General features: G+C 50.3%; 1 protein-coding gene across 3 annotated transcripts; it reads right to left on the bottom strand.

Annotated features, from left to right (window-relative positions):
* Positions 1 to 1611: 1611 nt before the first annotated feature.
* Positions 1612 to 7408, bottom strand: CRNN (cornulin). Of its 3 annotated transcripts, XM_047784598.1 has the most exons (5): positions 7321 to 7408; positions 5251 to 5401; positions 3059 to 3941; positions 2567 to 2878; positions 1612 to 2385 (listed from the first exon to the last, which is right to left on the bottom strand). In XM_047784598.1, the coding sequence occupies exons 2-5, from the start codon at positions 5386 to 5388 to the stop codon at positions 1931 to 1933; spliced, it is 1788 nt and encodes a 595-aa protein (XP_047640554.1). In that variant the 5' UTR covers positions 5389 to 5401; positions 7321 to 7408; the 3' UTR covers positions 1612 to 1930. The 3 variants fall into 3 exon arrangements, with proteins under 3 accessions (XP_047640554.1, XP_047640552.1, XP_047640553.1); XM_047784596.1 differs by having other exon boundaries at positions 2567 to 3941; XM_047784597.1 differs by having other exon boundaries at positions 2567 to 3941; positions 5251 to 5422; positions 7321 to 7394.
* Between the last annotated feature and the right edge of the window lie 4336 nt (positions 7409 to 11744).

Below are 11744 nucleotides of genomic sequence, written 5' to 3'. Positions count from 1 at the left end.
GGCAATGCCAGATCCTTAACCCACTGAGCAAGGCCAGGGATTGAACCCACATCCTCATGGATCCTAGTTGGGTTCATTAACCCCTGAGCCACGAAGGGAACTCTAAGCCTTTTACATTATTATTATAAATTGTATGTCTGACCTCAGTCAGCCACGCCCCTTTATTTCACATTTATGCAAATATATTTCCTGTACATAAATAACATCATTCCCTAATATTGTTGTTTTATTTGCTTATTTTCTGCAAAATCTTTTGATGTTGAGAAAGTTTTATATTTTTGTTCTGTTATTATTTTGATAGTTACATCTGTATGTAGTAAGTGTCCCCTTCCTTTTTTAATATACTATTTATCCTCTACTAAGAAATAATGGAATTTTCTAACAGCCTTTTTCACTCTCCCCACCTTTTTTCTTTCTCAGTATCTAAAATGAAGTGATATCATTTTACTCCCAGGGTTTTTTAAAATATTTTATTTTATTTTATTAAACTATATTGATTTATAATTTTGTGCCAATTTCTGCTACAAAGTGACTCATATATATGTGTGTGTATGTATGTGTATATATATATTCTTTTTTAACATTATTTTCCATCATGATTTATCCCAAGAAATTGTTAATTCCTGTGCTGTACAGTAGGACCTTGTTGTTTATCCTTTTTAAACGTAATAGTTTGCATCTTCTAGTTCCAAAGTCTATATGCTTATGTAAAATGACTAGTGAACTTTATTTTCAACATAGTTTCTCCTTTTTCCTCTTTTTTTTTTTTTTTCATTTTAGGGTGGCATCCGCAGCATATGGAAGTTCCCAGGCTAGGGGTTGAATCAGAGCTACAGCTGCCAGCTACGCCACAGCCACAGAAACAGGATCCTGAGTCGCAGTCTGTGACCTACACCACAGCTCACAGCAATGCCGGATCCTTAACCCACTGAGCGAGGCCAGGGATGGAACCCATATCCTCAGGGATACTAGTTGGGTTCTTAACCTGCTGCGTCACAATGGGAACTCCCTCTTCCTCCATTTTTTGTTAGCTTCCTCCAATTTTTTCTATTACATTTATATGTCAAAGCATATGCTATAAAACTGCTATTCTGTCATCCTTATCCCCATCATTTAGTCTTATTCTACACCTAAATATATTGAAATGCACTGTATATCGTAGAGCAAATATTTTTTGGTTCTGGGGTTTTTGGATTGTTTTAGAAGCTCCTTGTTTAGTCGATTCTCTATGAAGGGAACACTGTTCCCTGGGTCCTTACAAGTTCTTTACTGTTTGTCCTTGACCTTTATACCTTACAAAGTGAGCAGAGACTTAACACCCTAGAATTAGAGGTCATGGAAAATTGACACTAGCTTTATCTACCTAAATCCTGCTTATTTTTTAAAGGAATTTGCCCTGAAAAAAGCTTCTCGTGGTTGAAAACTTTTCCTGATCCATCTCTGCCAAGTATAAAAACATGGTGTCTCCTCTCTGTGACTCTTATAACTCTCAGAGTCTTGTTTTCTCAACCAGAGGCTCTTCAAGGGTAGGGCTCAGGTCTGGTTCCTCATCAAAGCCCTGCATCCTTAGCCCCTCATGTCAGTAATGACTGAATGGACCACAGAGCCCAATTGCTTAGGAAGGTTTTATTGATGCCTTAGGATAGACGGGGCAATGGCCAGATGGCAGAAATTAAAGTAGCTCTGAAAACCCCCATGGACTAAGGAAAGTTTGGCCCAAGCGGATGACTCTGGAGAGGGTCTGCACAGCAAAGCAGGTAAGAGAAGAGTTTAGGATACACAGCACCTTACAGAAACAGTCTCACTGAGAAAGACCGAAGAGAGGAGCTCCGCGATGAAGAGCTGATGTCTGGGGACATGCTAGCTGTACACGCCAACCGCACTCTGCTCTCCTCCCCGTGCTGGCCCCCGGAGGCCAGGGCTGGGACACTCATAGCTTGCCACTTCTGAAGTAGGAATACAGCCCCCTGGCTGTGAGGCCTCGGTTCCCTTCTGGCTGGGCTGCCTCCCCGCCTTGTGCTGAAGGCACCCTGGTGTGCAGGCTGCCCTGGTCCTGCCTTGGGATCACTGTCTCCCCTGCGAGGTCATCCACCCACTCCTGTTTAACCTCGGTGGTGGGCTCGCTCTCTCCCTGCCCTCCTGTCACACGGCACGTGGGGTGAGTGCTGCAGCCGTCCTGTCTGCCTGTTGGCGTGCTCGCCCCAGTCTGGGCCTGTCCTCCCAGCACCGTCTCTCCTGCCGCATTGCTGCTCTCTTGTGTCTGTCTTTGACCACTGCCTGACTGCCTCTCAGTCTGGCCCTGATCTCTAGCCCCTGTGTGGCCTGCAGTCTGGCTGCTCTCCTGCTCCACAGTCCCGGTGATACCTTGTGTCTGCACGTATCCTCCTGTCACAACCTGGCTTGTCTGACTCCAGTCTTGACTGTGGGTCTCAGTCCCTCTGGTCTGGCCATAGGTGGGACTCCTGTGGCTGGATGCTGGCACTTCCTGTCTGATGGCTGCTGTCCTGCTCCGCGATCTGGGTGTGTGTCTGGGTTTGTGACCCTGCTTGTGTCTGCACATGTCCTCCTGTCACAACCTGGCTTGTCTGACTCCTGTCTTGACTGTGGGTCTCAGTCCCCCTGGTCTGGCCACAAGTGGACTCCTGTGGCTGGATGCTGGCACTTCCTGTCTGATGGCTGCTGCCCTGCTCCACTGGTCTGGGTGCCACCTCCTGTGTCTGAAAGTGTCCTCCTATCACTACCTGGTTCGTCTGACTCCTGTCCTGACCATTGGTCACAGTCCCTCTGGTCTGGCCACTAGCAAACTCCTGTGTCTGGATAGTAGCATGTCCTGTCTGATGGCTCCTATTCTGCTCCACGATTCTTTGTGTCTGCACATGTCCTCCTGTCACAACCTGGCTTGTCTGACTCCTGTCTTGACTGTGGGTCTCAGTCCCCCTGGTCTGGCCATAGGTGGACTCCTGTGGCTGGATGCTGGCACTTCCTGTCTGACGGCTGCTGTCCTGCTCCGCGATCTGGGTGTGTGTCTGGGTTTGTGACCCTGCTTGTGTCTGCACATGTCCTCCTGTCACAACCTGGCTTGTCTGACTCCTGTCTTGACTGTGGGTCTCAGTCCCTCTGGTCTGGCCATAGGTGGGCTCCTGTGGCTGGATGCTGGCACTTCCTGTCTGATGGCTCCTGTCCTGCTCCACGGTCTGGGTTTGTGACCCTGCCTGTGTCTGAATGTGTCCTCCTGTCCCCACTTGGCTTGTCTGACTCCCATCTTGACCATGAATCTCAGTCTCCCTGGTCTGGCCATAGGTGGACTCCTGCGGCTGGACGCTGGCACTTCCTGTCTGATGGCTCCTGTCCTGCTCCTCAGTCTGGGTGTGTGTCTGGGTCTGAGATCTGGTTCCTGGGACGGTCCCACTTGTCTGCGGGGCTCTGTCCTGTTCCCTGGTCTGCGGCTGCCCCTCCGCGTCCCTCTCTCTGGTCTGAGGACTCCTGTCCTTGCACACTCTCTGGGGCTGCTCCACGTGGCCCCTGGTTTGTGTCAACTGGCTGGTTCCCTCCTGTCTCTGGGACTCAGACTGGTTGTCCTGGTGACTGACCTGAGCAGCACTGATGTCCTGACCTTGGGTCTGAGGCCCAGGCCCGCCCTGTCCTCTGGAGGCCTGCTCACTCTGTGCACTGCCACTCCCTGCATTGTCCTGTCCTCTCCCAACCCTTCCCACGGATGTGCCACTTCTTTGTCCTCCCCCCAGGTCCTGGGAGGCTGCAGGCACGCGGATTCCAGACTCCTGAGATCCACAAGCTCCCTCAGGACTCTCACTCAGTGTCCGGAAACAGGCCTGGGCAACTTTAAACACCAAGACCAAGAATTCCTTGAATTCCACTGTCCCTGTGTCATCTTCATCCAGCAGGCGCAGGACTTCGTCCACAGTGGCTGGATCATGGGGTTTCTGGGGAGGAGATGAGGCTAAGTCAGCATCCTCCCACCCCAGAAGGACATGGTCAGGCTGGACCACAGCTTGCAGGCATGCCAACCATGAGCCTGGGAGCCCACCTGCTCAGCGCCCCCACACTGCGCGCGCGTGCGCGCGCACACACACACACACACAGAAATAGCAGCACTAACATGAAATCACTTTCTTTTTTTTTTTCCTTTTTCGCTGTCCCCATGGCATGTGGAGTTCCTGGACCCGGGATCAGATCCATTTCGCAGTTGTGACCTAAGCCACACCTGCTACAACGCCAGATCCTTAAACCCATTGTTCCCAGCCAGGGGTTGACCCTGCGTCCCAGTGCTCTCAAGATGCTGTCCATCTTATTGTGCCACAGTGGGAACTCCCTGAAGTCACTTTCATTTAGTCCGGCCTCCCTCCCTCAAGGGTAGGAAGCATGCTTTGTTTTGTATCCTGTGTCTGGCCCAACTTCTAGCCTATAGAAGAACTGGATAAAGATTTAATCAAGAACAAATCAGTGAATGAGCTCATATGGATCCTTTGGGCTGTCCTCTGCCCTGGCCCCTGACAGGAGGCTGTGTTTTCTCCAGGGAATCCAACCTTAAGAGATGTACAGCAGGAAGACAGCCCCTTGGGAATTCTGTGAGATCTCCGTGATTTGCCAGGATGGGGCGGGAGGGGGTCTGGTGGAACCATGGGTTGCCCTGAGCATGCATCCTCCTGTGCCCCACGTCCCTGCCCCCAAGACTTTCACTATCATGATTGCTTTGGCGGCAAATCAAAGGCAGGGAGAGGCAGGGGAGTGCATCAAGGCCCTAGGTCTGGCTTGCCAGGGACGGGCTCCCAGAGTCTCCCCCAGCTGCTAACCTGCTCTCCAAAACCTCACCTCCGATGCAACCACTTTGCTAACTTGTCTGCACAACCGCTTTGTGCCAGGCACAGAGCCATGCTTCTGAATACTTATTAATAGATGATCAAACTTCTGATGGACATAGGAAATGGCCACCATATCACATTTAAGAAGCAGCAGGGAGGAGCAATTATTTTCATCTCTGTAATAGTCAAAGGCTCTGCTCCTCTCTGAGCTGTCCCTTTAGCAGTCTCTCCCCCTGTCTCCAAATTAGAATTAATCAGTCAGGGTATTTTCTCTAAGGGCCTGTCTACTCTTGTGGCCATCTCTACTCCATCTCTTTCTCCTGGATCTGGCGGCTGTCACCTCAGTGTCCTCAGTGTCACCTCAGTGTCCAGAGGCAAACATGTTCATTGAATGCCCCCTCCTGCCCCTCCCCCACCGGGCGCAGCGTACCACGATGACGTCAGCAAGCTCTTGCTCCAGGAGCCTTTTCAGCTCCCCTCGGGTGAGCACCGCGCAGTCGCCCTCCGTCCTGGCGTATCGCCCGAAGGCTTCAATGATCCCATTAATGTTTCGCAGTAACTGAGGCATCTTGGGAGTCAAGCTGGAGAAAGAGGAGAAGCCCCTTGAGGGCTCTGTAATCAACCTCAGCAGTTTCCTACGGAGACTCCAGCTTCTCAATCCTTTCCTTGCCTATTCAGCTCTGCCTCTGGCCTCTCTGATGTTTTATGAATGGGAAGGCGGAGTGCGTGTGGTCGGGCGCACGCCCTGCCGCAGGATTTACTCTCCTCCCCACCACCTACCTGTCAGGTGAGCTGGACCGGTCACCTTGGCTCTCCACACCTCAGTTTACTCACTATGAGAGGAAGGTGGTACTGGTATTTATTTGATAGAATTATTGTAAAAAATAAAAGATAATTCATATAAACACTTGGCAGATGCTGGCTTATACTAAGTGCTAGTTATTAAATATCATTTTATGTTATTAGATCATATATTATTCGTGTACATTTACATACACTCTACTGCTTACGAAGCCTTTCAAGTGCATCATCCCTTATCGTCTGTACTGTCCTATTTTTTATAGGTGAGGAAACAGAGAAGTTAGGTCATTTGCCCAAAGCCACACAGCTAGTAAGAAACCAGGAAATCCGAGAATCCAAGTGCAGTGAGCCTTCTAGACTGCACCTGTGGACAGGGCCATGCCCTGGGTGTTAGGGCCCCGATGGGAACACCGACGGCCAGTAAGTACATAGGTGAGTCAACCTTTGCCTCCAGTGGTGCCTGAGCAGGAGCCCCAGGGCCCAACTCTGCCCTTTCCAGCTTCCTTTGCAGACGATGTTCAGGAAGAGGCTGGGCTACTAGCTGCTGGGAATGCTGAGGAGGGGCGCCTTCCCTGAGTGGGTGGCCTTCCTATTCTGAGAGGCCAAGCTCCTTTGAATGTGACCTCTGTCCTCAGTGCTGGGACCTGGGTGGAGGTCAGCTGCCCTTGTAGCTGTGTGGCCCCGCCAAGCCCACAGCCCTGGTGGCCTGGGAGGACAAGAAGGGAGGGGTTTTCGGGGCCCCCGGTTTGGCAGATGGGCAAGGGGCAAAGCGACCCAGAGATGCTTTGAGCAAAAGCCTCACAGACCAAAAGACATGACCGTCTGAGATGGTGAGGTGCAAATGCAGAGGTGATGGAACGTGCAGAAGCTGAGACCCAAGGGAGAGAGGACCATGGCGAAGGAAAGCGAGGGGCCGGGGAGAAGGAAGGCATGATCAGGGGGCAGAACGAGGAAAAGAAGGCGGGGGCCTTGGTTCTAGAGGAAGCAGGTCAGTGTGGAAGGTTACAGACCCAGGGGACTCTTCAGAGGGAGAGCGTGCTGCTGTCATCCCAAAGCAAAAAAGTTCAGGCAGACTTTGCCTTCCTGTGTACCTCAAGGTACAAAACTCAGAAAACCGCACGCACCTCGACAGAGACATGAAAAGATCTTGGTGTTTTATTTTTGTTGTTTTTGTTTTTCCTACGTGGCAGACCTTAGCCACAGACCTATCAGCAGTGAAGATAATAAGATGACCTTTCAGTTATACTTCAATCCCTTAGGATAAGTGCACAAACCCATCTTGCCTAAATATGGCCCAGGATTGGGGAGGGCCGCCCTGTAAGCCCCTCTCTCCATGAGAAAGCACAACCCCAGTGTTGGGTTGGCAGAATAACCTGGTTTCCTAGACTCTGAGTACTGCAAAGAGGCTTCTAGAACCTTAAGAACCAGAGACTTCTGCTGATCCAGGAAGGCACGTGGGTGGTTCTTTTGCTCCTGCCAACACAGCCTCTCAGTGAGGAGCTGCTGCCAGGCCAGCCGCGGGGGGAGGCAGAGAGCAGCGGCGCCTGGTTTGCCCAGGGCTCAATGGGAATAGAGACTTCCTACCCCAGCCGCTGCTGGCCAGCCTCTGGGCTCCTACCCAGCTGGCAGCCCTGGATTAATGCGTTCCGGTCCCCAAGACACTGAGAGTGAGGACGAGGCTCCTCAAGAAGGGACTTACCTAATGTACGGGCGGGCTGGAGCAAGTGGTTGTTATGCGGTGTGTGGAGTGCCAGGTGAGCGGGACGGAAACCTTTTATAAGATTTAACTGAGGCTAGTGTTTTAGACAGGCTGTCCCCGCCCCGTGAAAAGGCTTGATTCCTCCAAGCCCCGCCCAGCCTCCCCTTCCTTCTTGTCTCTTTCACCTGCTGGTCTAATTAGCAGGCCCCTCCTCCCACATTTGGTGCCCTCTGTCCATCTCTCTCTCGGGCTGTCTGCGCATGACAGAGCATCACACACCCAATGTGATGGGCTCAGCAGTGCTCCGCCCCGTGGGGGACCGGTGGAACAGTCCTCATCCCTGTGACCGTCTGGTCACGGGACTCCTCTTTTTAGTGCAAACACTCATGAACATTTCCATCTATTGAGGGTTATCCTTTTCAAAGTGGTCACTTTGGGAAGTTATACGTGTTTTTCTGATGATGTTGCTATTCCTCAGAACATTCTTGGAATTCTTGTCATGGAATTAACTTTTCATACCAAGTGTATGAGACACACAAGAAATCCAATCTCATTTCTTTTTGGTTGGCCTCATTTTTGATAAAAACAAAGACAGGAGTTCCCATTGTGGCACAGCAGAAACGAATCCGACTAGTATCCATGAGGACGCAGGTTGGATCTGTGGCCTTGCTCAGTGGGTTAAGGATCCGGTGTTGCCGTGAGCTGTAGTGTAGGTGGCAAACTTGGCTCGGATCCTGCATTGCTGTGGCTGTGGCTCCGATTCGACCTCTAGCCCAGGAATTCCCATATGCCGTGGGTTTGGGCCTAAAAAGAAAAAAAAAAGAAAGAAAGAAAGAAAGAAAGAAAGAAAGAAAGAAAGAAAGAAAGAAAGAAAGAAAGAAAGAAAGAGAAAGGAAGGAAGGAAGGAAGGAAGGAAGGAAGAAAGAAAGAAAGAAAGAAAGAAAGAAAGAAAGAAAGAAAGAAAGAAAGAAAGAAAGAAAGAAAGAAAAGAAAAAAAGAAAGTTAGTTAATACCTTTTCCCCACAACCCTATCCTATAGGTAGGTAGTGTTTTGCAGCTGGTGGGAGAAGAGGCTTAGGATGATCATGTGTAATCCTTCATTGCAAAGACAGAGAACTCAGCTTGTCAATTGATCAGCAAATATTTATGGAGGGCCCGCTCCATTTCAGACACAGAGCTAAGGTTTGAGGATTCAGTGTTGACCAGGATGGCAGCAGGTTCTCATCTCAGGGAGTTTACAGCCTGGCCGTCCCAGGAGAAAGTCCCCAGGCAGGTAATAGTAAAGGCAATCACTGATTGGATTTGATTTTCATCACCATCTCACTTCCTTAGATGTACATGACAGCCATGTGAGGTGGTGTGGCTAAGCCTCTTTTATAATTGAGGATGCTCAGAATCCTCAGAGAAGTAGCCACTCTGTGCGGGTGGGACAAAGCTACATGAGAGCCCCTTGACTTCGGGCTGTGGTTCCCCCTCCCACAGCACACTGCTGCTCATTCTTTTCTGCACGCCTTTGGGTACTTTCCATACATCAAATATATCCCTCATGGATGAAGAACCAATCATCCTTGAAGATGCTGAGAAGGAAGCATTCTTAGCTCCTAAGCCACACTTTTGCGCTTGTAGCTTCCTGAGTGACTCTGGATGGGCAAAGGCATCTTGGCAGTCCTCTTACATGCCAGCATGCAGCATACAGGAAAGGCAGCAACAGGATGGGCAGGTGTCGTCAGGGCTTTGGTGGCAGTGTCTGATGTACCGAGGGCAGCCTTGCAGCCATGGCAGGAGTCCCAGTGCTAGAGGAAGAGCAGGAGTGAGATCAGACTGCAGGAGAGGCATGGCACACTTGGTGGTTGGAGAGGTCTGTCTGCAAGGGCAGGGGCAGGCTCTGGTCCTGGGGAGGGGAGATGTTGCTATGGTAACTGGTCAGCGTTAGGAAAAGCCGGTATGAGAGGGGGAAATTGGGGAACAAGAAGGGGTTCCATCTAGCAGATTAGACGTTCCTGCCGCGATTGATGTGTAAAGACTTCTCTGAAGGGCCTTAGGACTTCCAGAAAGATTTGAGAACAAAGGAAAAGTAAGTTAAGAAAGTGATAAGCCAGTATCTGTGGGATAACTGTGAGCCAGGTATCATTCCATCTGATTTACATCCAATCCAGATGAAGAAACTGAGGTAGAGAGAGGTTATGTAAGCTATCCAAGGTCACATACTTAGAGAGTGATACACCTGAACTTAGACCTGTCTGCCTCCAAAGCCTGTGTCCCCTGAGCCCAGGGACAGTGGGAGGTGGTGGCTGTGAAGAGCTGGGGCTCCACAGAAGTAGAGCTAAGTGAGGTATATGTATGCATGGGGTGGAGGGAGGTTGGCTGGAGTGGGTGGGTGGGGCTGGGGGAGGTGAGGAGGTGACAGAGCTTGGAACCAACAGTCTCTAATTGAGTGTGTGAGTTTGTTAGATTGTCCACTTGTGAAGGATTGATCCTTTATATATCTATGGCTGTGCTGGAGGGCACAGAGTCCAGGGGCAGAAGTTGAGTCAAACTCTTCTCCTCTGCTCCCTCTGCCTTGGTGTACACAGAAAAATCTCAAAGACACAATCTCAGGTGAGGCACAGGGTGACAGGCATGGTTCTCAGAGGAGAAAGAACAGTGGACACATCTGGGCCTCCTTGTCCTCTCTCAGCCCCAACTGGAGCCCCTTCTCCCCAAACCACCCTACCAGGGCCCTGGTCTGAGCATCCCGGAAGCCCAGATGCTCAAGTTCATCCCCAGAAATACCAGGGAGGATCAGGATACCAGAGACGGCCCTGTTGATACAGTTTCTAGTGACTTAGTGAGTATCTGTCAGACATTCAGAGCCTAATCTCTGACCTGACAGGTTGTGTAGGCCCTGCTGTTTCTCCCAGTGGATTCAGGCAGGAAGCACATAGCTAACACCATCATTAGCACCCTTGGTTTGACCAGGAAAGCTGGAAGATGCCATTTTAAAGAGACTCTGAATGTCCAGATCTAGGTGCCCAACCCCTAGGCAGAGCTCCTGAAACAAGCACACTGGAAGAGTCCAACCTCCTTCTTCCACCGGGAAACAGAGGAAATATGGAAGGAGGGGGCATTCTTCCCTTTCCTGCTTCATAGTGCTCAGAACTCTACCAAGTCCTGGTGGTGTAAAGGTTTGTTTAAATGTAATGGTAACAGGCACTTCCCAGTACACCCTTAGTCCTGTTATAACCATTAGCCAATAGCATGGATGGACGCATCAGTTCCCACAAAACCCAGGATGGTGCTGCTCTTTTGCCTGCCTGAGGCCTCTTCCTGTCTTGAATGTGGTCCTGTTCCATCTCCTCCATGCAGATGGCTCGCACCCGTTCAGAAAACTCAAACACCACTGAGTCTATAATGTATTTCCAGATTATCTCAGCCGCATGCGATCTCTCTTAAACATATAGCTTGCCCTCAGTAACCTTTAGTTGGTGCTTTTTTTCTTTTTTAAATTGCTTTTTAGGGCCACACTTGCGGCATAAGAAAGTTCCCAGGCTAAGGGTTGAATCAGAGCTGCAGCTGCTGGTCTATACCACAACAACCTGGTATCTGGGCTGCATCTTTGACCTATGCCACAGCTCATGGCAATGCCGGATCCTCAACCCACTGAGTGATGCCAGGGATCGAACCCGTATCCTCAAGGATACTACTTGGGTTTGTTTCTTTGAGCCACAATGGAAACCCCCTATTGTGCAGATTTTTTTTTACTCTGCTGTCATCATCATTGCTTGTCTGTTTGCTTAATCATCCTTTCTTGATTGTTCCCCTCTTTGAGAACAAGGCTGGTTTGCTGTAAGGAAGTGATGGCTTGATGTGGAAGCCGGGTCCATTCATTAAGGGAGTGCTGCTTTCCTCTGAAACCACTGGGTGATGAGTCCCCCACACCAGGCCTTGCCCCATCTTCCATCCCACTAGAGCTACTTGGCTTCGTTCCCTGGCCCTGCAGCATAGAGTGGGATGGCCAAGCATCTAACGCAGAGGAGCTCCCAGGACCAAATGGGGGAAATTTCGACTGCCGCTCTAGTGGGGAAGGACTGGATCTGCGCTGGTCTCCGTACAAGCCCTACAAACCTGTCTGTCCTGCTCTCCACTAGGGTTGGTCAGTGTTCGGCTGTTTCCTCCTTCATTGATCAAAGCACTCAGCCAAGGATGAGCCAGGATTAAAGGGTGATGACAGGGTGTTCTGAGCACACTGAGTGACAAAGGAACACTGAGGGTGTGCAAAGGTGAAAGCCAAGAAGTAGGGAGTTAATTTGGGGCCTGGAATGCAGTTCTTCCTTAACAGGAAGCAGGTGAGGTGTGGCGGGCCTTGGGCTGCTGAGACCATTCTAAGTGCCACTGGCTACAGAGAAATGTACACATTCATTCATTCATTGTCTTCATCTTGATGT

Source organism: Phacochoerus africanus, chromosome 6, assembly GCF_016906955.1.
Source record: "Phacochoerus africanus isolate WHEZ1 chromosome 6, ROS_Pafr_v1, whole genome shotgun sequence".
Classification (NCBI taxonomy): Eukaryota; Metazoa; Chordata; class Mammalia; order Artiodactyla; family Suidae; genus Phacochoerus; species Phacochoerus africanus.
The sequence above is the reverse complement of the archived record's forward strand: the minus strand, read 5'-3'. Positions and strand labels throughout refer to the sequence as shown.

Excerpts from the sequence above, each read along its gene's own strand:
- CRNN (XM_047784596.1), bottom strand. The coding sequence starts at position 5,388 with ATGCCTCAGTTACTGCGAAACATTAATGGGATCATTGAAGCCTTCGGG. Across the intron at positions 3,942-5,250 it reads AGCTTGCTGACGTCATCGTG|AAACCCCATGATCCAGCCAC; the intron begins GTACGCTGCGCC and ends TCTCCTCCCCAG. Across the intron at positions 2,386-2,566 it reads GACAAGCCAGGTTGTGACAG|GAGGATACGTGCAGACACAA; the intron begins GAGGACATGTGC and ends AGGTTGTGACAG.